Source organism: Scardinius erythrophthalmus (genome assembly GCF_964197995.2).
Source record: "Scardinius erythrophthalmus genome assembly, chromosome: 6".
NCBI lineage: Eukaryota > Metazoa > Chordata > Actinopteri > Cypriniformes > Leuciscidae > Scardinius > Scardinius erythrophthalmus.
This window is the reverse complement of record NC_138226.1, coordinates 19216603-19241762: the sequence shown is the minus strand read 5'-3', so window position 1 is coordinate 19241762 and position 25160 is coordinate 19216603. Positions and strand designations below refer to the sequence as shown.

Below are 25160 nucleotides of genomic sequence, written 5' to 3'. Positions count from 1 at the left end.
GTAAAACAGGACTGACCGGAGTCTTTTGCTAGAAAACTCTGCTAATAATAATTTATACCCAACCTTAACATTCTAAATTCAATGTAAACCTAAATTTGTAATCCCACAATACCTAATTCATTAACTAATGCTAACTAATCAAAACTCATTGTGTTACCAGAATCAGGCTATTTTCAATTTACGATGACATTTTAAAATGTGGGCCTGCACTTAAAGTGCACTACATGGGGAGATTATACACTTATATTACTTAATGGAACTCTGTGAAGTGTTGGTTCAAATAGAGTTTCTAAAACTGCATAAACAAGGACACAAACACATTTAGAGAATAGGATCCGATGGGGACTTTCTTGCTTCCTTTTAAGGGACAGAGAAACCGCAGGTGGGTGGGGGAAGCCCTGAGCATTCCTTCAGCTGCAATCTCGCTGCACTCGAAGTTAAGCAAAAGGAAAAACATATGTTTCATTCCTAAAGTCAGGTATCAAATATGCACAGTCATAACCCTTCACGTGTCAACTGGATGCACTTTCAAAACTTGTATCAACTGTCAGGACGTTTGCAACTTGCCCTCATGGCGACTATTGTGAAAATATTTGAATGTGGTCCATTTCATAGTGAATAGTGATTTTCAAAATGGTTCATCTCTTCTCAAATAACGAAGAGGTACTAAAGATACAGTAACACTTTACAACAAGGTCCCATTAGTTAATATTAGTTAATGCATTAACTAACATTAACTAGCAATGAGCAATACATTTGTTACAGTATTTTGGTACAATAATCTGTGCCAACATTAGTTGAGAAAAATACAATTGTTTATTGTTAGTTCATGTCAGCTTAGGTCCATTAAACGATATTAACAGGTACAACTTTTGATTTGAATAATGTATTAGAAAATGTTGAAATCATTGTTAGTTCATTTTAACCAGTTAACTAACGTCAGCATATGAAACCTTATCATAAACTGTTACCAAAGTGCGCCAAGAGCAACGCTCGCTTTTCCATATCGGCACCTTGATAATGTTACAAACCTGACTCAGCACAGAGGAGCTTGCCCACCCACTGTGTCTCTTATCTTACAGGTTCTCGCAAAGCCAAAATGTCTGGTTTAGTTACGGTTAATAGTTTGTGCTGGAAAAAGTCAGTGGGCGACAGTTACGGTATAATGAAAGCCAACAATGGCTCCTGTGTAGGATTGTTAACACACCTTGGATGAAGTTTATATCTACTGAGTACATTAATTTGAGATTTAAAGTTCTTTCCACTGAAATGAGATGAGTCAGATTTAGCTTTTGGGTTTTTGGTGGGCCCATCGCTCATTAAGGTTTATAGGACCAATACCGTTTACTGTCTGCCTACTTGCCTCATCAACCACATCAACTGGACTGACCTAAAAAGTTGCATTAAACTCGAGTGTCTGTCCTCACCTCCAGTTCAAAGGGAACCAGAGAAAGCCTTCCTGTTTCATTATTATTGGACGCACTCCACTTGACAATTTCGAGAGGAAAGCAAGACTAAAAATAGTAACTTCCATCATCTGGTTTGATTTCAGAGTTGTGTGCAAGCAAGGATTTGGGAGGTGCCGTTCGGCGCTCGTCCTGATGGAGTTGAGGAATGGAGACGTAATCCTGCCGCACAGTTACGAGGGCACAGGGTGGTAGAAGGTCCCCCTTTCACGCTGATCTTAAAGCAGTGTGATTGGTTTTTCGTATAGTTAAGATTAGGAATTGGTTAGGGGGAGCTGGTCGTAGATTAGCATAAAAGGGACTCTTCTGACAGCGACAGAGTCACGGTCGCGAGGCCGCGGGCTCCCCACATCAAAGAGACTGGCGAGCGGGCTGGAGGGTTAGACTGACAGGCGGTGGGGGCTTAGAAGAGGGGGCTGGGTTCATTTAGGGAGACCAGAACTGAACTTCAAAGCCCTTGTCCCATGGCTCTTAGCACATACAAGGGTAAAATTTTCAATGGTCTCCTACTTGTGTATATAACATCTTAAAGCAGTGTTCATTAACCTCAATACTGTTTCTTTCAGCAGAGTGTGCAGAGATTTCTGTGTCCTCTTGTGTTTCAAATGATGCTGCTTTTTTTTTTTTTTTTTTGCAGATATAAGATTTCATTTTTTACTCTTTAGTCAATTGAGATCTCTGTTGCAGGCTTTTTATACATTTTTGCATTTCAAAAAGTCAACTTTTTCAATGTTAGTTTATTAACACTACTGTTAAAAAGTTTCAGAAAGATTTTTTTTTTTTAATTAGTAGTTTTATTCAGCTAGGACACTTTAAATTGATCAAACATGACAGTAAAGACATTTTAATGTTACAAAAGGTATTTGAACTTTCTATTCATCAAAGAAACTTGGGAAAAAAAATTTGTGACGTTTCCACAAAAATATTAAGCAACACAACTGTTTTCAACATTGATAATAAGAAATGTTTGTGTCAAATCGGTGACACTTAAGATTGGAGAAATGGCTGCTAGAAATCAGCATCACATTAACATCACATTATTGAATTGTAAACAGTTATTTTAAATTGTAATAATATTCCACAATATTACAGTTATATTATTTTGTTTTTATCATATTATTCTGTTATATTATTCAGTTTTTGATCAAATAAATGCAGCCTTGGTGAGAATAACACATAAAAAAGTATCAAAAACATTAAAATAATCTTACACACCCATACTCAAATATGGGTTAAAGTACTTACAACAGGAGCTCACACTCTGAAAAGTGAACAGTTTTAAGAATACACTCATAAGAACAGTTCTGACTGGAGATTTTTGCAATTTTAATCTCCCAGTGTGCCAAAATCACACATGATCAATGCATAGGCTACTGACTGTTTAGAATCAAATCTCAATCTTTATCTTATTGTTTTATTACAGTTCTCAACATGCTTATTTAATAATTTTTCCAATTGCAATGCCTTGAAAAAGGGGATATTAGCAGACTTTTTCCCCCCACATTACAGCAGGCCTTTGTGGTCAGAACAATTTTTGTTACAATGAGGATCAGTGCTTAGACCTATGATGGAGCATTGATATTCAAGTGTGCCATGGCAGACAGCAAATTAATGGTTCCTCCTTTTATCTGTTTTTTTTTCCTCTGTCTCGCAGGGTTTTGTTCACAAGCTCCGTCCTCAATCTTGCTGAGCTTGTAGCCCTGCGGCCTGATCTCGCTCATCTTAAGAAGGTTCTCTACTTCCATGAGAACCAGCTGGTCTATCCAGTCCGAAAGAGACAAGAAAGAGACTTCCAATACGGTTACAACCAGATCCTCTCATGGTAATAGCAGAATCTACTGAACTTTTCAAAAGTACCTGTGGAAGAAAAACATACCTTATTATGGTTACCATACATATCTAACGTGCTGGATATTATACATGCTGGATTTAGAATAAGTAACCATAGCACACAGTATGTAATTTCAATGTCATCATTATTTTCCACTGTAGAAAAAAAAGAATATGCAAATTTTTGCAGAACTAAAATACATTAGTGTAAGGAGAATGAAAGTGCTGTGAGTTACTCTAAATAGTTTTTACTGTTCATAGTGTGCTTTGATGACTAAATATAATTTAGAGTAGTATGGCAGTGTAAATGCCTTTTTTTAATTCATAGCTAATAACATTAGACATTTCACTTATATATCAATGGTTGAACTAGAAATCTGGTCACCATTACGTATGTTAGTATGTCAGTAGTCTGTTAATAACAAGTACCATTTCTGTACCAGATTGGATTTTTATTCACAAGAGAGACAGTGTGTCTGAGACAGAATAGTTTATCATGCGCGTTACTTGGCATGATGTGGTTGGTTAATTATGGGATCGTATAATGGCGCTCTAATTCTTAAGAACTCAATGTTTTAAAGCCTAATGTCATAATCAATCTTGATGCTTGAAAGAAAGGGTTTTAAGAGCTCTAATTGGAATACATTGTGATTGTTGTCTGTCAGAGTATCATGTCAATAATTCAAAGGCCCAACTTTATTAACGTGGCAGAACAGTGACACAAAAAAGAGCTCGGCTCCTCTAATTCACTCTCTAATTGAGTGCAATGCGGTGATTGATTCTGGCAATTGGGGTGTGCCATTTAAAAACATTGTTTGTTTGTGTCTGTGGATTCTAATCAACATGTATTAGATATTTTAAGTGACTAGTTACTATAGATGTCTGCTAAGCACGGCTTTCCATATAAGAGTAAAGTTCGCTTTTCAAAACGTATGCTGTTTTCAATAACGCTCATTTTCGAGAATTAATTAAGGACCGGAGAAATATTGTGACATTTTGTGGCTTGCTTTGTCTGTGTTTATCTTCCTCCATCATCTGAAATGAAAATGTTTTCCCAGCCTGGTTGCGGATGTGGTGGCGTTCAACTCCTCGTTCAACATGGAGTCCTTCCTCTCCTCCATCTCCACCTTCATGAAGACCATGCCCGACCATCGGCCTAAAGATCTGGACCGGCTCATCCGGCCCAAGTGTCGTGTCCTCCACTTCCCGATTCGCTTTCCTGATGTCACAAGGTCTGTTCTTTATATCCCTCACCACAGCCTTCTAGCGATCACTCCTCCACTGATTAAAAAATGTGCTAGCAAGTTCACTCTTAATCCGCCCCCAAAAGCTGATCGCGTATGCAAGCGTGGTTAATGGCGAGTGGGCAAAGTTGTGTAAGAAAGTGATTAGAATAGACAGCTTTAATATCCTGTGTGGATCACTTGACACGCTCCGGCTACAGATACGTGCTTGTGCTTGGGCGCACATGCATGGACATACACAACATGCCCACTGGGACAGAAAGTGATTTCTTTGTGTTATAGTCTGTTTGACTGTAGATGGTGTAGAAATGTGTGTTTGATTTTTGTGTGGCTGAGCGACCGCAGTATAATAATTAGTGAGGATTTTCACTCTGGGAATTTCATCTGCATTGAATGGCAGGTTATTAAAATGCACCATTTTTCCAAAAACATTTTCAGAAACCTTTCGGCTCATGTGGACGCAAGCAACTGTAGTGAACTGACTATTCATGCTGTGTCCATTAATTATATATTGCTTTTTAGTTGGTTATCATGACTTAAAATGCATATTTTTTTGGGTATTTAAAATAATCTTGCATTTTGAGATTGCTTGATTAGAGGAAATAGCTAGGAAAAAGCAAATATTTAAAATGCGTGACGTCCTTGTGGTCTCACTCGCTGGTCCCTGAATTGATTTCTACTTTTATCTGGGGTCTCTGAGCACACTGCTCTTTTTTTCCCCCTACAGCTTTAAAATCTCACTGTTCTGCGTACTTCGTTTTGACTTGCGCAGTCTAGATTGGCTTCAGAATTTGCTTCCCGAACTGTCGCCTTCGATCAGCAAGCATGGGTGTTTGTTTTTTTCATCGCCCCGTTCCAAAACAATGTCAAGAAAAAGTCGGCTAGAAGCAACTCCTGCTTCTTGTTAGATTCCTAATGAACAGCAAGCAGGACCCGAAACGAGTGGAACAATATTGTAAATTCATTTTGATTCAAGGCATTCTTGGGCAGGCTTATGTGTGCTGGTTTAAAGATTAAAGAGGCTATAAGCATGTAGTGCATACCATTCACATTCTCCCTTAGCTGTATAGCAGTCTTTGTCATTCTGATGTGCATGTCACTATTAAATTAGAAATTAAATATATGTTATTATATGTATATATATAAAAATATAAATATTAAAAATGATTTAGAAAAATTATATAGCCATAGCCTATTTATATTAAAATATAAATATTAAAAATTATTTAGAAAAATATATATATATATATATATATATATATATATATATATATATATAATTTTTCTAAATAATTTTTAATATTTATATATATATATATATATATATATATATATTAGGGCTGTGAAAAGATTAATCGCGATTAATCGCATCCAAAATAAAAGTTTGTGTTTACATAATAAATGTGTGTGTACTGTGTATAATTATTCTGTATATATAAATACACACACTTGCATGTATATATTTAAGAAAAATGTGTTATTTATATGTACAAATATTTATATTTACATATAAATTATATATAAATATATACAGTATATACATGCAAATATTTCTGAAATAAATACATGCATGTGTGTGTATTTATATATACAAAATAATTATACACAGTACACTCACATTTATTATGTAAACGCAAACTTTTATTTTGGATGCGATTAATCGCGATTAATCTTTTCACAGCCCTAATATATATATATATATATATATATATATATATATATATATATATATATATATATATATATATATATATATATATATATATATATATATATATATATATATATATATATATATATATATATATATATATGTATATATATATGTAAAATAAAAATTTTACTAGAATATATTACTATATAAAATATAATTAGATATTTGAATTATAAATAAAATATTATATACTGTATGTACACTCACAAACACCCAATATTATAAAAGCATAATCTATTCATTTGAATCTGAATCTCATGTGTTCTATATGTGTTAGCTCAGCATAAAAGTGTCATGTCATATATTTTTATTATATCTTTCTGTTTTATATGTTTGCAGTCCATTACTTTTCTGCCTTCTCTTCTTTCAATCTGTATATCTAAAATGTTTATCTTCAGGTCTGAGCAAGGCATGTTTTCCATTATCTCTCTGATGCAAGTTTTTTTTTTTTTGCATTAGTCAGTTCTTTGTTGACAAAATCAAGATTTTTAATGCAAACTTAAAAGAAATATCCAGCCGCTTTGTGTTTTCAAGTTTGTTTTTCGTGATTTAGAAGAGCCAGACCACTGAGGTCACGTTTCAGTGTTTGTCATCACTAAAACAGCTGTGTATGCTTTGCTGTATTTTTTTTTTTAAATGCACCTATATTGATAACATAGCTCTCCCTTTTTGTTACGGAAAATACTTTTGTGTTTTAGACATGCAAACTGAATGAAAGAATACTGTATTGATGGAAACAGTTTGAGTGAATTTAGCGAAGAGCAGAGTCACTTTCGTACATTATATTTCTTGTGTCTTTCCTTTATCTTATTTACTAACGATTCACAATCCAGTCTGACCAGATGCTAAATATATATTGACTATAAAAATGTTTATCTTTTTTTTTTTCAGCACAAACTCTCCTTTCTGTGTTAATTATGCTTATTATAGATTGCACCTTATTCACAAAATTAAATAAATAATAATATGCTATTACCTAAATTTTATTTGAAATAAATAAAATATCAGAAATTGTGTTTAGCACATCTTGGTGAGCACTTTTTTGTTCTTATCTGATTTGAATTATTCTTTCGATGAATCAGGCAATATATAATAGGTGTTCAAATAACCCATGGTTTGGTTTGTATAACGGTTTTAGGATCAGTTTCAGTACGGTTTGGCATGTGCTATGTTCAGGAAAAAAAGGACTACTGCCAAATAAAAAAACGAAAATAAGAACAAATAGAGCAAAAATACAAATAAATGAAACAATGCTCTTGAAGTTTTTCAGATAGGTCTAATAGTACTTTTCAGGTAGAGATATTTAATAAAGTAATCAAATGTAAAAAAACACCACATATAATCTTCACTGTGTAAAAATGAATCCTTATTAAAGTTTCGAAAGTTATTCAGTCAAGAGCCGTTAACATCATTAACCTTAAAAAACCTAGCCATTAACACCAAAAACACAGACAGCAGCAGCATATTAGGCTACTGTCACTTTAAGACATAATGCATGGATCCAAAATACCAATACACATGTGTTGTCTTTCTCAACTATTTACGTTCACTTAAGACGGTCGGAAACCTTGTATGACCAAAACGGCTACTTTTCAGGAATTGGAAAAAAAACACTGTATTTTTTAAATAATCAAACACTGTGTTGTCAAAGTTGATATTGCGTCATTATATATGATCATATATTTGCATGCCATTATATTATTAACATTTTACCAAAAGTATTTGACCAGCGAATGTTGTGTTTTTTTGTTATTAGAATGGTCGCTTCTGAGGCAGTGCATCACAAGTTTTCAAGAGCTTACAGGTTATGAAGTTTATTGTAGCTGGGCACTCCGTTTTTTTCTGTCATTTGATCAAAATGCTATAAAAAGATGAAGTGCAACGCACAGACTATTTAAAACAGTATTGGCTATGACTCAACGACAAATGTTAGACTAAAGGCAGACTACAAGAGTGGCCGATTTTGGTCCCAATTCTCCCCATCCGACAATCCTAGGTAAAGTCCTGAATGTCTTGATGGTTCTACAGATTTTTTATCAGATTTTCCTGTGGTGTGAGGTGTGTTAATTTAAAAAAAAAATGATTGAATCTACTCGGAAGAACGTCAGGGCAGCATCGATCTCAAATTGTAAATTTCCAACATGTTGTATATTTACAATCAAATCCTGTTGAGTGGGGTGAACCCAGAGGACAAACACACATGCACTCTGTAGATTGTCACGTGGAACGAAATCATACCCAATCAGAAAGCGAGCTGACGGAAGACGGAAGCATAACACGACTTCATTCAAACCTTTTTCTTTTTATTCGCTAATTTACTGTAAAAAGCAGTCCTAACATTATTATCACCATTTCTTCTTGCTGGTCGTCTGCCATGTTTGTTTGCTCATGTTTGACCGTGAGAGATTTTGCGTGTGCACAGTTGGGAATTTGGTTGTTTGTGAATGGAATCTGTTATACCTGGTATTAAGATGCATTTTGGTCAATCGGATCACAAGTAGACGGAAAACAAGTATTCCTGTTTACATCTGGTGTTTAAATCTGTCTCTTTTATCCACTTTCAACCACTTCTGTCCTGATTTCTTCGAGGGGAGGGTCTATGGGTGGGTAAATGTGTGGGCTTTTTCAGATCTTTCGATCTAATGAACGAAATAAGCTTGAAATAACCAATTTACATATGAACAAGACCAGAGAAAACAGAAAAACATATGGAGACCAGCAGCTTTCGTTTCTGCTCTGACAGCCGCAAGACCACGCTGAACGCGATGAGTGCATGTTAGAAATCAGGAATGGTGAGAGAACATTGTGCTTGGTACGTTTTTCATCTCCAGCCAAAGTTTAAATGCCATCTGGCTAGTGGCTAGCGCACTTCCCATAATGTTTACACATAGGCCATCATTCGACCACATGAGTGTTTACACTACGATAGCAATCCGGTCCAATGCGTTTTCGACTACCTCAAAAAGTTTTAGTCCTTGTTTACACCTGTATTTAACGTCGTCCACTTGTGATCCGATCGACCAAAACGCACTCCACACACTATAGGAACAAAACAGTTAAATCTATGTTTTTTTTCATCGTCATGTTTGTGGTCTCTCACATCTGGAAATCTGATTTGATTTTAAAAATCTTTTAGTGTGGGCCAGCCTTTATATGATGATGCAGTACTGGCCCGATCGGGACAGAGACTATTCCATCAACTGTCCTGAACATCTTTAGCCCAGCCCTGCACTTTCATTATTGTTTTGTGACTGTCCGAATTGGCACAGAGTGCCTGTTTTGAACACATAAGGTAATGTGTGCTGTTTCTGTTTCACCTGCGTATCAACACCCGGGTGATGACGCCGTAAATCACTGGTCGTCATATTAGAGCATACAGGACTCACACTGAACAAAGTTTACATATAGTGACGTTTTTTTTTTTTTTACCATCTCTATTGTAACAGCGTATTGGGATACCAGACAAGAGATTTATATGATGCAGGCAGCGGTTCTATCAACGGCTTTTCTCCTTCACTTGCCATACTGAACTGCAACACACCAACATGTGAGGAACTGTGATGTCAACAATAGATCTACATACTAAGAGTTCATTGCATGCGTTTCACATGAACGTAGCTGTCCAGAGTGTATCCATCGACAGAAACATACATTAGCGGAACTGTCTGTCTGTTTTACGCGTTATTATAGATGCCTCATCAGATTTGAGATTAACCACGGCGCAAGTTAGAATTAACGGTTAGCATTTGTTTATTTTATTTTTTTACCGAGAAATGTTATACCTCTAATAGCATGTACAAATAAAGAGCACTATCGGTGCTGTTTATGTCTGCTTGTGTGTTGTTTGTTATATGTTTTGTTTCTATGAGGGGATGGATGTGCCCCTACGCTTGGTTGGATGACAAATTTGCCCTGTGTGTAAAATGTGGGTTAAGATGACATTAGTAATGTTGGTCCACACTAGTGTGTGTGCATTTTTGCAAAAGTATGTGTGTCCGTATCATGGCTAAGAGACGCTGTAAGTAAGCTGACACTGATGACGCAGGGCTCTCGCCTACAGTGTTTCTCAGCTCATTTTCAGATGGTAATTCGCCCCTTCCAAAGCAAACTCACAGAGTGTAAGGAAACGATTATATGCATGGCCGGCCATCCGTCAACATGCCCTGGGTTCTTTTCTCAGCAACCAACTTTGTCCAAGCCTTTTAAGAATTTAAAAATATTCCCAGAGACAAACAAGAGAAGAAACAGAGTATTTGATATGAAATATCTCGCAGGTGGGCTCCTGTTGGTCCCTTGTTTATGTGATGCATATTTCTTATTTCTTTCATTCTTTTGTTCTTTTTCTGTCAACAGAAACAAAAAAGAAGTAACATTTTTATAATTATTAAAATATTGGCTCTACTGTCATACCATATTCTCAACAGATGCTGTTAAAAACAAAAGAAAGGCGTCAAGAATACTGATGTAAAACGTACGGTATAGTCGCGAGAGGACAGCCCACAAAGGTTAGTATAAGGAAACTCCCTTTAAAGTAAATAAAGTACAGGGTTAGCCCGCAGTCACCATCCCCATTTAGTGGAGAAAGATGGAGAAAAATAAACAAGGTAAAAGTAACCTCAGAATGAAAACATCTTTTGTAATATCTCATTGAATGTAGTATAATCCAAAGAAATCTCTACTTTAAAGGCTTCTATCCCTCGCCGTGTCCTTTGGATCAACTTCATCAGACCTCACTTATTAATTGGCTTTTTGCGTTTAGCCGTAATTCAATCGCGATTGACCCTAGTGAGCAGGAGCCCAGCTGAGCGGGGCCATACCACATCATCAATCACTGAAATCCACAACGCTGGTGGCCGCTATTAAAGGCCAGTCTTTGTATTAAAACACAACAGCCCAACTGGACATGTTTGCATAAATTCACATGACAATCAGGTGTCCTTTCAAGAGTTTCAGCCCTAAGGAACACATCACCGCCACATCACAAAGACACTCCTGGAAGGACTCGAATGTAATGCTGCTCTGATTTCCATTGTTCTCCGCTCTGGCAGAAGAGTGAATTTGGTTTCCATAGCACTTAACTGGCATCAGATGTTTGCAGAAAGTCCCACGCACCCAATCGGAATGCTAAGATTGATGGCCAGCACTGTATTGATCCCAATGCTGTGATCTAAAACAATGACAGTTCCTCCTAAGATGGGGACCACAGTGCTATCAAGCTCATTGAGGGGAAAATCCATCACAGGAATCTCTCGCTAGACTCTCGTTGTCAGGAGGACCAGGTTTTCATTAGCCCATTTAACTCAGCACAGATAACTGAAGCTACTTTTCAAAGTTGGTGGGGAAAAGAGGGTATTTGGCTGCTTTTTAAAAAGCAGTTCAAAGGCATGGATGTGACTCTCTGTAAGGCGGCCTGCCGCCAATGACTGACTGGCGGAGCGATTCTGTTACTGAAGCAGATGGCAGGATATCCTGCTGTAGAGATTGTCTCAGAACGGTTCAAAGGGAACAGCGCAGTGGAAATTATGCGCCTTGGTCCCATATCGAAGTAATAAAGTCGCATCAAAGACGCCGATTACCTTGTTACATAAACCAGTGCCACGGCTTCATAGTTGTGTGGGTTACATTATTTAATTGAAGCGAGTGGGTGTTTTTTTATGTAGAAATGTGTGTATAACATTGAGTTTAGGACTGGGCGGCTTAGGAAACCATTCCAATGTATTGGAAAATTTGCTGTTGGTCCAGCGCAAGCATGTTTTGTAAATACGCATATCTAATAAAAGCTGCTTTTGTGATAAAGCTGCGATGGATCTGCTGATGTTGAACTTCTGCTAATCCTGCTTTTCATACTTGCTCAGGTCCCCGTGGAGGCCTTGATTATCACTGTACTCCCTTGGAGTCGGTAGCCACCAGCGGTCAGAAACTCATCACTTGGCACCCGAGCTCCAAATCCTCATGCGCCTTGCTACTCATCCTGTAGCACTCTCTTTTTTGATTGCTCTTAAGCCTTAATGTGGGCAGGATGGGGTGATGAGGAGATGGGCTTTCTTAATCAAATCGCTGAGCGTTTAATCTTGTCGGTGAAACATCTGGCGGGCACCTTTTTTCATTTGTTTCTTTGACATCGGATTCCACCACCTCGTGCTTTGAGGACATTTTCAAAAGGGATCTCTATCCTTGTGGCACGAAGACTCTTCAGTATGTGCCCTGTGAAAATAATCCAATGGTAAAGCCCAAAGGTATGGCATGCGTCTGATCTCCAGATCACGTGTGCCAGGAACGAACCACAATTGAGTCCATATGGTGCTTTCAAGTGCTAGGAGCGAACCGTGATAAATAGGAATGAATCAAGGATAAAGCCCCTGGCTTCAGAGATTTGTCCCAAGCAGCTGGCTTGTGGCCATAGGTTTTGCCATGATGTAATCAGGACATGCAGGTATTTATAAAACACAAGTAAAAATGTGTCATCTTTGATTATTTGCTCTTTCTCTTAGCCTCCTGTGAATTTTCTAGTCTCAGACCTCAAAAGACCTCAGACCATTTTAGAAACCTAATCAAAGTGTTATTAATAATATTTATATTTTAATAATAATTAAGTATTATGTAAAGTTTGCTGTGAACCAAAAAGCTCTCAGATGTTGAATACACCGGATCACGAGCTGCTCAGGTGCTGCGCTTCGCTTTAAAACACACAGCGCATCAGACTATAAAGCTATTTGATTAGTTTGCAGCACTAAACTATATGATTGTCAGGCATCCCCTGATGCATCCCCTGATGCAAATAATACATTTGATGTAATTAATTATTAGCTCTTCATCAACTTGGCAACCCTCTTGCAGTTCCTTCAAAACCCCCTCAGTTGTTTCCGAACCCCTGTTTGAGAAACCTTGACTTTCTAGTTTGAAGTGACCGCCGTATGTATATCTTGCTAACAGCCTTGTGTTGTGAAAAGACTGAAGTTAGAGTCAGTTGGTCACTTTCTTTTCCACAGTGCCCAGCAAGGGCTCAAAAATGTCTTCTGGAGTTCAACTGTTGTCTTGGAAAACAAATACTTGAGTTCTCTTTTCGGTACAGAGGTGACGTTTTCATCCTGCTTACACCCGCTCAGCTTGTTAACAAAAAGAAGAGAGCATGTAAGCAAAGTTCAGACAGTGAAACATGACATCATTGCTCATGTTACGTGTGTAACTGAAATCTGGAAATCTGAAATCTGGGCATTTTTGCTTACTCTTCTGTCTCTATGGTAACACCACCTTTACACAAATTGTTATAACTTTCTTATCATTTTAAACTAATTTCAATCTGCAATCTTCCATTAAGCAAACAAATATCTCTGTTTAGAATAAAACAATCCTTCCATTGCCACTGTTAACATCTAACAACTGATGAACAGCTATGTGCTTGTAAGGGCCTGAGATGCTGAGGTTTTGTTTGAAGTGATCATGCTGTTATGCGTCTGTTTCACATGACAGATGTCATAGAAGGGGCAGATTTTGACACAACTGCACAAGCCATGTCAGATTTGGTAAGCCATATGCACATTACATAATACAGAAAGTCTGTCATTCCATAACCCGATGCGATCATATCTGTCATTTGCGTTAAATGGAAATGGGGCAAGTCTGTAGAGTCGCTGGAAACCTCTAGTAGCCTTCTGTTTGGTTACCTCCTGTTGACCTACTTTAGCTGTACTGCATGTCAGTCTTTGTCATTAAAATTTGGAGCCCTCATCCCAACGCCCTCAGAGGTATGATATTTTTATTCTCAGTGTCACGTAGAGTCGACTAAAGTCCAGGATGTGTGCCGCAGTTGGGACAGGAACTTTGGCGTTTGACTATGAGGTCAGTTGGTAATAATGAATGTAGATGTTAATGTGCAGTAATGACCTTCTCTGTCCACATCTCAGAGGCTCTCTTCAGGTCTCCTGTGCCCATCATACCAGACCTCTTGTCAAGCCACCCTACAGGGCACCCACACTGATGAGACTAATGCTGGCCACGGTGCTTTCAAATTGACACACTTGGCCGCATTAAACCTTTGCGTGATCGTTCGCTTTCGCTCAGTGGGCAGAGAGTGTTATAGGGATGTTTCAGGTTCAATACAAGTTAAGCTAAATTGACTGTTTGTGGCATGATATCTGTTACCACCAAAAATAATTTTGACTTTTTTTTAAAGAAAAAAAACCCATCATGGTTACAGCATCATAAATGGGGCTGATAGCATATAGTTTATAGCCACAAAACTTGAATATTTTACACTGTCATTCAAGAGTTTGGGGCCTGTAAGGTTTACTACGAGGATGATGCATTTATTTGTTAAGAAATGCTATAAAAACAATGCTGAAATATTCTTACAATTTAAAATAACTGTTTTCTGTTTGAATATATTTGATTTATTCCTGTGATTGTCATGGTGGGTTGCAAGAAGGCAGACAAAGAAGAAGATCATTTCCAATACAATGTTTTAATAATAATCCAGATGACAGGTAAACAGGCCGCGCAACACACACTTCCACATAACAGTGACCGGACAGAGAATGGATGTGAGGGACAAACTTATAAAGCAAACACAAATGAGGATGATTAATCAAACACAGCTGAACCAAATGAACTCATAATGATGGTGACCATGGTAACAAAGGAGTGGCGGGAAAACTGAACAAAGGAAAACAAGCTGTGACAGTGATGGCATGCTGAATTTTCAGCATCGTTACTCCAGAGAACATTTCTTATTATCACCAATGTTGATAATAGTTCATATTTTTGTGGAAGTCTTTTGTAATTATAAATGTTTTCTGTCAGTTTTGGTCATTTTTTGCTGAATACAAACATTCATTTCGTCTTTCTCAAAAATGAATATTTACATTTGTGTAAATGTATAGGAAATATTTCAATTTCAATGCCAGTAAAGCCAGTAGTCAAAGTAACTAAAGCTTTTGTACTTTTTTTGCTATCATTTCATGCATCTCAATCTGACTTAAATATTTGATATAATCTATAATTTTTCCATTAAATTGGAGCTTCTTGATCAGAAGTAACAAATAAAAGTGAACATTTAGACAACTCTACAAGTCAAGTCAATTCAAGTCACCTTCATTTATATAGCGCTTTTTACAATACAGATTGTTTCAAAGCAGCTTTACAGTGATAATAGGAAATGAATGGAACAGAGATAGTTTTGGCTGTACAACAGCTCTAAAAGAAAGTCATTGTCTCTACAATTCAGTTCATACATGTAAGTGCTTTAACTAAAATATTTGGATTTTTATACCCTTTGGACCATGTGTACTTCGATTGTAAGCGCCTCATTATCATCATAACTTTTGCTTTCTTTTTTTTTTAATTTTGCCAGTTAAATATATTTTTGGTATTAATCAACATTATGCTCCAATTGAGCTTAACTTGTAATGAACCCAGTTACTTTTAGCTGTCCTGAGCTACCCAGAAGAACTGCCCGAACTGCCGGAGAAAGTTTGCGCGTAGCTCTCTCCGCTTCTAAGCCGTCACAACGGCCAACCTCAAGATCAATGGAATTTTTCATTAGCCTGGGAAAAAGAGACCGCTTGTGATTATTGCCAATAAAGGAAATTAGATGAAATGATTTTTGACTTTGATTTTCTTTCCTCCCTCTTTTCCCCAACCGTCCTTTCACATTTAATCAAATGCAAGGTAAAAGTCATCTCTGAAATTGCGCCTGATTTATAAATAAGCTAATTGGTGGCATTCTCCCTCTCCTTGTCAGTGGACACGGCTGTGTTTTTATTGCCTAGTCAAAACCTCCTCGTGTAATTTTCAAAATGGCCCTCGAAATGAAATTTTCCTCCCAGCTTGCAAAGCAGCTCCATCCCTCATACCTTGCCACAACCACCTTCTTGTCATCTCTTTAGTGCAGCTTTATGTAGCCTGGCTCTCCTGTCCACATCTGTTAGTTAATTCATCCATTGTGAAACTCTTCCCTGGCACTTTTATCAATGGCTAATCTAATGGAGGTGAACTGTTGAGTGACTGCTCTCATTGATACTCTGTCTTTCTCAGGGACGTTGGGAGAATAATAATGGCACCGTTTCATATTTGGATGGCCATTGATCGCTGCTGAATGCATATTTACTGAGATGGAAAGGGGATTAGAGCATTGCATCTGAAACGACAACTTCAAAAGAGCGAATAGCGAATGCTCTGTGGACATTTATTCTGTGGCTTTAACAGCTTTCTTTGAAGGTTCTTCCATTCAGACCACAATTTACCTATCTGTATTTGACTAACGCTTCCAGAACTCGATTTCATCTCAAAATGCACAAGCATATACACGATTGTGTCCTGTACCCGGACACGCTTTCAACACAGTTGAGAAGATAAAGAACCAATGAGAAAAGGGAAATAAAGTGCTGCTTTCTCTTCTCGTATAATTATTTATGACCGGTACACAACTAACTTGGAAAAAGTGGGCGGGAGAAATACACCCGACATTGTGGTGAGTCGAGGCAGCAATCTGTACGTAACTCAGAGAGAAACTCTCTTTATACTCGACTGCCTTTACAGCCCCTTTTGTTTTGAAGTTGATGAGTTCTCCAGCACTTGGAAGAATCCACATATATTATAAACATATTGTGGGAAGTCGTGCTAAATCGGTTAGTAGTTTGTCATGTTGTATTGCTTCCCTCCACCACAGAGACTTTGGCTCACTAAAATACATATATAAGTGCCACTTAGGACATCCTCTTTATTCAAGCCAGTTTAATGAACTGTACCATTGCATTATTTTTATTATTTGATTTGTTGCTGAGTGACAATGTTAAATAATTTGTTTTAAAAAGAAAGAAGGTCTCCTGTAACTGTAATGGATGCTTTCATCAGCAGCCAAGTGTTTGCTGTTAGTGATCTGCTCATTAATCTTTGGAAAATGATGTTGCATCATGAATATCTTGAATGGCTTTTGTAAATGTTTTGGACTTATTCAATCTGGACTAAAGGTATAGTGTCATATATCTGTCATTTCATAAAGCGGTTCAAGGTTGTTTCTTTTTGGATTTTAACATTGCCTTCGGTTTTGCTCCACTGCAAAAAACAATAGAGCGTCAGTAAGCATGGGGGAATCTCGCTCTCAAGCAGCTAATTGGCTCGCGTCCATCACACAACCTACAATTAGGACTCGCGGTGCCATGGAGGCAGCGCATGGGCTGTGCAGTCGCAGAGAACGGAGAAAGTGTTTTCTGCGTTTTATGGATTGCTTTTGGCAGAGAATTACGTGAAAATGTGACTTGTTTTAACTTCTTTGACTTGTAATAATCATCGTGGTTGCAGAATACATCAGTCCGGCTGTGTGCTCGACATATTTTAAGGCCGGGGAGAGAGAAATGCCACATGAGGGCCCTTTTTTTCTTTTTTAAAATGTGGTTTTAGTTACCTTCTTTGTTTATTTTGCTCAAACATGTAATGTTCTGACTGGTGTAGCATATGAATTATTTGCTCCTTATGTTGTTTTTCATTATAGAAATCAGTGAACGTTTGAGAAAAACATGTTTGAATCAGGAAAGTGTTTACAGTCGTAGTGTGTTTTTTCTTCTTTTTTTAAATAGTTTTTCCATAGTTTCTCTTATGTTGTTTTATAGGGCTTTTCCTCTTTCGTCCTCAGATTCCTCCCTGCTCACAAACGTCTCAGGCATTCAGTGCGGTGTGATGATATCCACGCTCATGCTGCTCAAAGCCACGTTCAAACCTCAGGTCCAAGGTAACACTCTGTAGCACTGAAGGCTGTTTGTGCATTAAAATGGCTAAGACTGGTTATTTCTTGGGGGCCTTACTAATGACCTTATAATAAACTCCAGCAGTTGTCCAGACCTCACGATAGACTCTGAGCTACCTGAGAAGATTCTCAATGTGGCAGGGCCACAGCAGTCCTTGAAGCCCACGAGTGTCACACCCCACCAGGAGACGTTGGACAATCAGCCAGTGTCCCGTACATCTGATGATGAAGAGAGAGGGAAACTTCGGCCACTCCACATAGTCTGGCCACATCGCTGGTAAGACGTTCATGAAAACATTAGAAAGATTTATTCATCAAGAGCTTATTTAACATGCATTTATTTATAGAAATGTGGATTTAACAAAATACATGAAATATATCACCTTTTAACATTAACCGACTGATTCTTTTTTTTATTATTATAATGACAATGCATTGTAAAAATGTTTCTTCAACTTTGGGCACCTTTTATCTTGTGAACTCGCATGCAAAATATATATATATAATTTAGTAAAACAAACACTCTTACATCATTTGTGTTTGATAATGTTATGTGGTTAAACGACAATTTAAACAACTTGATGGATGAATCATTTCTGTTTGATAATGTTATGTGGTTAAATAACAATTTAAACAACTTAATGGATGAATATTAGTCTTTCTAAGGCTAATTTCATATCTAGCATTTGTTGTATACTTAAATACACACAATTAGTATGTATTTTAGACTTTTGTGAATTTGATCAAATGCATTTTCACACTATAAATATAGGAATAGTTTATAATGATTTATCTCTTTGTTTGTAATCACAGTTTAACTTTTGTCTGAGGCAAGGGTACAACAATAAAATGTTAGGCATAAGGCATCTGATAAGTAGATAAACTAAATAACTACAGCATGGCATTCGTTTAAAAACAAAAAAATCCTGTTGTCATAAAAATCAACCCATGGTACGTGAAAGTGCTGACACCCTTATTTCATACAATTGTGGAAACTGTAGAGTTGAAAAATTCTAGAAGATTGTTGATCATTTTCCTGTTGAAATAATAGCTTTTAGCTTTCACTGTTCCCACTAAACAAAGAACTCACATAGAAATATAATGCGAGGACCTTGTTTCTCAGCAGACTTCAAACACGTGCGACATAAAAGTGCCTCGAACATTAACCTGCATACAACTACCATTCTGTGAGTTGTTTGCTTTGGATTGTCCAGGGAATTGTTTGACAGTACGGCGGAGGCATGGAAAATGGATAACGTGCTTGTTTTGGTACAACATGCATAGATAGACCACTGGTTCTAAGCAGTTCGACCCCCTCGATGGTTGTGTAATATATTTCAGCATCATCTCATTGTTTCTCAAGATCAGTCTTGGCGTTAGAATATTATCAGTGCCATCGGTGTTTGATTCCTTTCAAATTTTTTTTTAATAAAGTTTGTATGAACAGATTCTCAATTGCAGAAACGACAACAGAAGGGAACGTCTGTGCCATCGAGTTGTGTTCACAGGGACTGATGGGGGAGGGATGAGAAAATATTTTATTGTCCGCAGGATTGCTTTGTGGTTTTTGTTGAAGTTTAAATATCTTCCACTCCCCATATTTTAGACCTCTTCTTGGCATGAGTGGAAGTCAAACAGCATTGTATCTCTACCTCATTTGCCATAGGCTGAGAAAAAAAGGAAGAAAAAAAAAAGAAACTGTTGCTCAAGCCACATATTTCTCCCATGACTCTTTGCTCATCTCTTGGCAGTGATGATATGTTTCCTTACCAAAAAACACCCATAAATCAGATTAACAACCGAAAAGACCACCGGTGTCGAAGTTTGATGCTGGCACAGGGATTTTGCAATGTTTGTTTGTGTTATGTATCTGTCATTCACCTACTCTTGTATCAGTAACAAAAGCGTCCATTGTGTAATCTCTTCAAAACTGAGCAAAACACAGATGGATTAGCGCTGTTAACATCCATGCCTCGTAAACGTTGGCTTTGGTCCGAGTTAAATTGGGATTTACACAGGGCGAGAGCTGCTGGAAAATAAGAAGGGGCTTGGATTATCTTTGACAGTGTGTCCCATTTCATCCTTTTTTCCAGCCTCTCTTTTTGTCATCATCACTGGTTGCAGATTGTTAATCTCCATGTGGCCTGGATAGGTCTTCATCCGTTGGATTACAGGACTGTCTTATTGCAGGCGCTGACTGGGGCGTATGGTCAGAGAGGGCAGCTGTTTGCAGGTGCATGTGATGAGGGCTTAAATTTGCTTCTGAAAAGCCCATTTACCTAAGAGGGTAACCTTGTTTTTCACGGTGACCAACAGGCACATGTTCTTACAAAAAAAAAAAAAAAACTGCAGTGAACAAGACATTTACTAAAGTACACCATCAGACACATGGGCTTGCATTCCCTCTGCTGGACCTTTGTATTTCAGGCGATCATTCTCTGCTGGCAATTACGCAATGTTTTTTCGTTTTCTTCTGTGGCCTGTCTTGAAATCCAGACATATTTGTGCATCTCTTGTTCTTCGCAGACTGTGCAGCGGGCACTAATGACCAAGTGAAAAAGACACGGGCACTGACTCGTCACCACACTGTGCTGGCATGGATCGTGACTGGTTCCACGATTCTTCCTGCGCCCTGCTCAACGCCAGAGCCGTTCTGTCGAGACCCCCATTAGAGAGGGATGGCGCTTGGAAGGAGTTTTGAAAACGGCACAAAGGATTTAAAGCCGACTTGCGAGCGAAGGCAGAATTCCAGAAAATTTTTGACTTTTGATGTTTGCACACAATTAAAACTAATGATTCAGGGTCACGTAATAATAGAGAAGTGGAAAAGAAATCATTTACTGAGAGTAAACATATTATCAAAGACGTCAGCACATACATTTTCACAACCGTTCGTGTATAGTTACCCCCTTATTAGGACCCCACTGTGAACCCCTCCCTGCGGAGGAACAGTGAGAACTATCGACACGGTCGTGGTTTGTTTTGTCTTGTTTCACCGGAGTCTTTGCCTCCGCTATTTTCAGCTGACCCTAATCAATCCCCAGATAACTGAATCCTGGGCTTTCAAGAGCCCCATTAATTAGCCCTTTCGCTTCCTTCTGATTTGAATCCTTTAACGTCATGCATTTGCAGTAAATAGAGTTTGAATTTTAAAACATGCACCTCATGGGTGCGACTTAAAGGGGAATATTTAATCATAGCTGTCTAAATGAGAGGATCATATTCTTTTAAGTGGTACCGGATGACTGCTAATGAGGATTCGCCGGGTCCCTGCAGAACCCTTTTTTTTGTATTTGTTTTATTTGGTTTCTGTATCATTGCACTCTAAGGTCAAAGGGCAAGAAAACCCCCTATTTTAGTATTGGGAAGTAACACACACACACACACACACACACACACATATGTGGGCATTTACACTACTGTTTAAAAGTTTGGGGTCAGTAACATTTTTTATTGTTGTTGAAGGAAATTATTTAGCAAGGGTGCATTAAATTGATCAGAAGCTACAAAAAAATATATATTTCTGTGTGTGCGTGCGTTTGGTCCTGGTAAACCCTACGTTAAAGGGACAAAATGTCCCAACAAAGATGGCAATATTCGAAATCCTTGTCCTTGTGGGGACATTTTTTGGTCCCTATGACATCTTATAAATCAAATTAAAAGTTGAACGTTTTTCTGTGATGGGTAGGTTTATGGGTAGGGTTAGTGGGATAGAATATACAGTTTGTATAAAAACCATTGTCTATGGAAAGCCCCTATAAAACATGAAAAACCAATGTGTGTGTATGTGTAATTGTATTACATTTATTTAATAAATTATTTAATGGAATTTTAGAATAATATCAAAATATACAATATGTATAATAAATGAAGAGTTCAGATGCAAAAACCTCTAAATGCCATCTGAAATTTTCTTCTAGAATAATCATTTTTGTCAAGCTCATTTATTTAAGGTCAGTAATTTCACTTAAATGGCAATTTTCAACAGGTAACTCTTCAAATATTTTGTAATAATAAATACAAGTATTTATTATGAATACCGCTTAGAAAGTAAGAGCAATCGTGTCCATTTGTCCATACTTGCAGTATAATCTCCACCTCAAACTTTATTTGGGTCATCCATGTTTGGCACCTATCATAAACATCTGCATTTAAAATGTCCCTTGAGTGTAGCTTGTAGAAAGTTTCTTATAATTAATCGCTAATATGCTTGTGATGTACGTTTATTAATCTGCCCAGACCAGACGTCACAGGCCAGCAGCAGCCGCAAGTGCATTTTAGTGAACTTGTGTTTGTGCGGGTCTCCACTCTTCCAGTTTTAGCGCGAGAGGCACGTTGAGCCCCAGCAATCCCTGCATAACAAAACTGACATATTAATTAACCCTCCGCTATGCTGTCAGTAGGAAATAAGGCATCATGGTCCTCATGAAGGCTGTTTTAGTTACTAGACTGACAGGCCGGGTAATAGGCATCCCTGCAGTCGCCATGTCACCTCCCCGCAGGTCAACCAGTCTTAGTCCGGAGGAGGTAGCAATCACATCCACAATGTAGCGAATCAAAGAGGCTGCAAAATTAATGAGGGAATCAACGTCAAGCCAAGAGGGAAAAGGCAACATAAAAGAACCGGAAATGAGAGGAAATAAGCCCTCACTAATACCTCATCTAAGGAGATTCCACCCAAGTGGGAGGTGTCTTTTGTCAAAGCGCTTCTGCCCCGGTAATTGTTTTTGACCTTCAACGTCGTCATTTTTGTGAAGAGAGCTCTTTCTCAGATAGTACACCGAACGACAGTGCTGACGAGCTCAGAGATTTGTCAAAGCCTCTTTTGTGCAACGTGTATGAGCTCTGTAAGGCCGTTGTTCGGTAACGTACCTCTGCTTTATCAAGAGGATGAGCCGCATGGATCACCATTTTACTGTCAGGGTTTTGAAAGGACTTCAGGCGCGCAGTTTAGGCCAGAGAGAAGGATTTCAAACCAGCACACCGAGGGTCGTTGTATTCGGAGGGAAGCTTCTTCTTTCTGTTGGTTAGCCGCATTCGTTCTTTTGATTGCAGAATAAAACCGCAGTGGAACGGTCCGAAATGCACTTCGGAAGTAATTACGTGACTTGCAAGTTTGCGGCCATTTGATAACAGAATTGTTTAAAGCAATTGATTTTTTGTTTTTTTGGAAAGAGTAATCATCCGGCTCAAAGATATACAGAAAATTTTATTATTTTATTTTATTTTAATTAAATTTTTTTTTGTGTGTGTGTGTGTGTGTGTGTGTGTGTGTGTGTGTGTGTGTGTGTGTGTGTGTGTGTGTGTGTGTGTGTGTGTGTGTTTTTTTTTACATGTGCACATGATTGGGCAAAATACTCATTGATCTTCTCACAGTACAAAATAAAATTTAAATGGGATTTAATAAAACATATTCTTTGAAGTACTCCTCATTTAATCTTCTCAGAACCTGTAAAGTGTGACTTGGATTTAAAGGCACACTTTAGACTTCAGAGTGAACTATTTTTGAGGTAATGAAGCGTTGCCAGTGATCGCTGTGAAGCTGCTCACCAGATCTCTTGGCTGAGCTCAGAACTTTAATGGAAGCACACCAGCAATCAGCGTCCTGGCTGGATCACAGTGACAGAACATGTGGCCTCAGCTTCAGATGTGTAATTAAGGTATACGAGCTGTGATTCCAAGAGGAACTTTGAGAACTTATACCACGCACCCTAAAATGTAAATAATTGTATTAGCATTTCCATTTGTTTACACATTTCTGCGAAATCAAAATTAAAAATGTCAAACACTGACATTTTTCTGTTTTTTTTTATCACAGATTTTACCTTTTCTCCGTATGTTTTTTATTATTTCAACAATAACATCAGAGCATATGTAAACAGAAAAGTTGAAGGTCTTTAAAAAATAATGAAAAGCAGAAACGGTCACAAATTTTGCATGGATATTTTGTAGTTACAAAAATAAAGATTAGTTAAAGATGATAATCATAATTGTTAAAGATTAATATTATTATTATTATTAGTTAAAAATACTAATAATACTAACAACTGTTAATAAACAACTTTTTTCACTCTCTTGTGTGTGTGTGTGTGTGTGTGTGTGTGTGTATGCAATTCAGCAAGGGTCCATTAAATTGATCAAAAGTCTTGTACTTGTGTGGTATGTGATGTTCCTCGTTTAATGCATAATATAATATAAATATGCTATATGTTTAAATGTTAATGTTAATATGATGGGCACTGATTTGAATTTTCTACACTTTTTAATTCCTTTTTGGTAATATTTTTTGTTACTTTCCTGCTATTAATTAATTTGTATTTATGTTATTGTTTCCAAACTGTGAAATAATCAGTGTTATGTCTTTCTGGCTAAAGGGAACATGACAAAGACCCACAGCTGTTCTTCCAGACCTTACTGAAACTCAAAGAACGACAGCTGAGCTTTGAAGTTTCTGTCCTGGGAGAGACCTTCACTGACGTTCCAGGTACATTATGTGCTGTATGGATTAGGCATGGGGACATAATTAAGCATTTATGGTGTGATAACAGTTATTTTAGACAAAATTTTCCAGTTAGTAGCATATCATTTTTTTCTTCACCAAAATGTTTTCTTTCTTTCTTTCTTTCTTTCTTTCTTTCTTTCTTTCTTTCTTTCTTTCTTTCTTTCTTTCTTTCTTTCTTTCTTTCTTTCTTTCTTTCTTTCTTTCTTTCTTTCTTTCTTTCTTTCTTTCTTTCTTTCTTTCTTTCTTTCTTTCTTTCTTTCTTTCATTGAATGATTTAGTTGTTTGACGTCTCTGATGTCATGCACAAATGTAATTACGTTTAACTTTGAAACAAATTTGTTAAGTGCATCGCTTTAGGTTCAAAGATTGTCTGTTTATCACACACAGGCAATGTTTTCATTGGCAAAATACACTCCTCATTAGTCGACAATTATGTTTTAATATCTTTCGGACAGTCTTAAGTATTTATGGTGTCGTGTTCATTTCATTTATGTGCCCGCACACACTAGCGCTGCCAAAGCGAGACTTACAGGAAACACAATCTCTTATATTGAGATGCAAAGTTTTATAGTGGCATAAACAGCCACGGGACCAAAAGAAATAAACAGATCGTAAAGGTTGCTCATGTTATGAAATTATGTTTACGATTGCTCGGAAGGCAATC

The 25160-nt window shown here is 37.5% G+C and overlaps 1 protein-coding gene across 3 annotated transcripts in view; it reads left to right on the top strand.

Annotated features, from left to right (window-relative positions):
* gtdc1 (glycosyltransferase-like domain containing 1) overlaps positions 1-25160 on the top strand; it is a 40071-nt gene that overhangs the window by 8415 nt on the left and 6496 nt on the right. For 2 of the 3 annotated variants that reach the window (XM_081367851.1, XM_081367852.1), the window contains 5 exons: positions 3121-3288; positions 4355-4528; positions 17884-17979; positions 18077-18271; positions 24369-24478. In XM_081367851.1, coding sequence (XP_081223977.1) covers positions 3121-3288; positions 4355-4528; positions 17884-17979; positions 18077-18271; positions 24369-24478 — 743 coding nt within the window. The remainder of the gene's footprint in view (positions 1-3120; positions 3289-4354; positions 4529-17883; positions 17980-18076; positions 18272-24368; positions 24479-25160) is intronic. The other variant, XM_081367853.1, reaches the window with a different exon arrangement.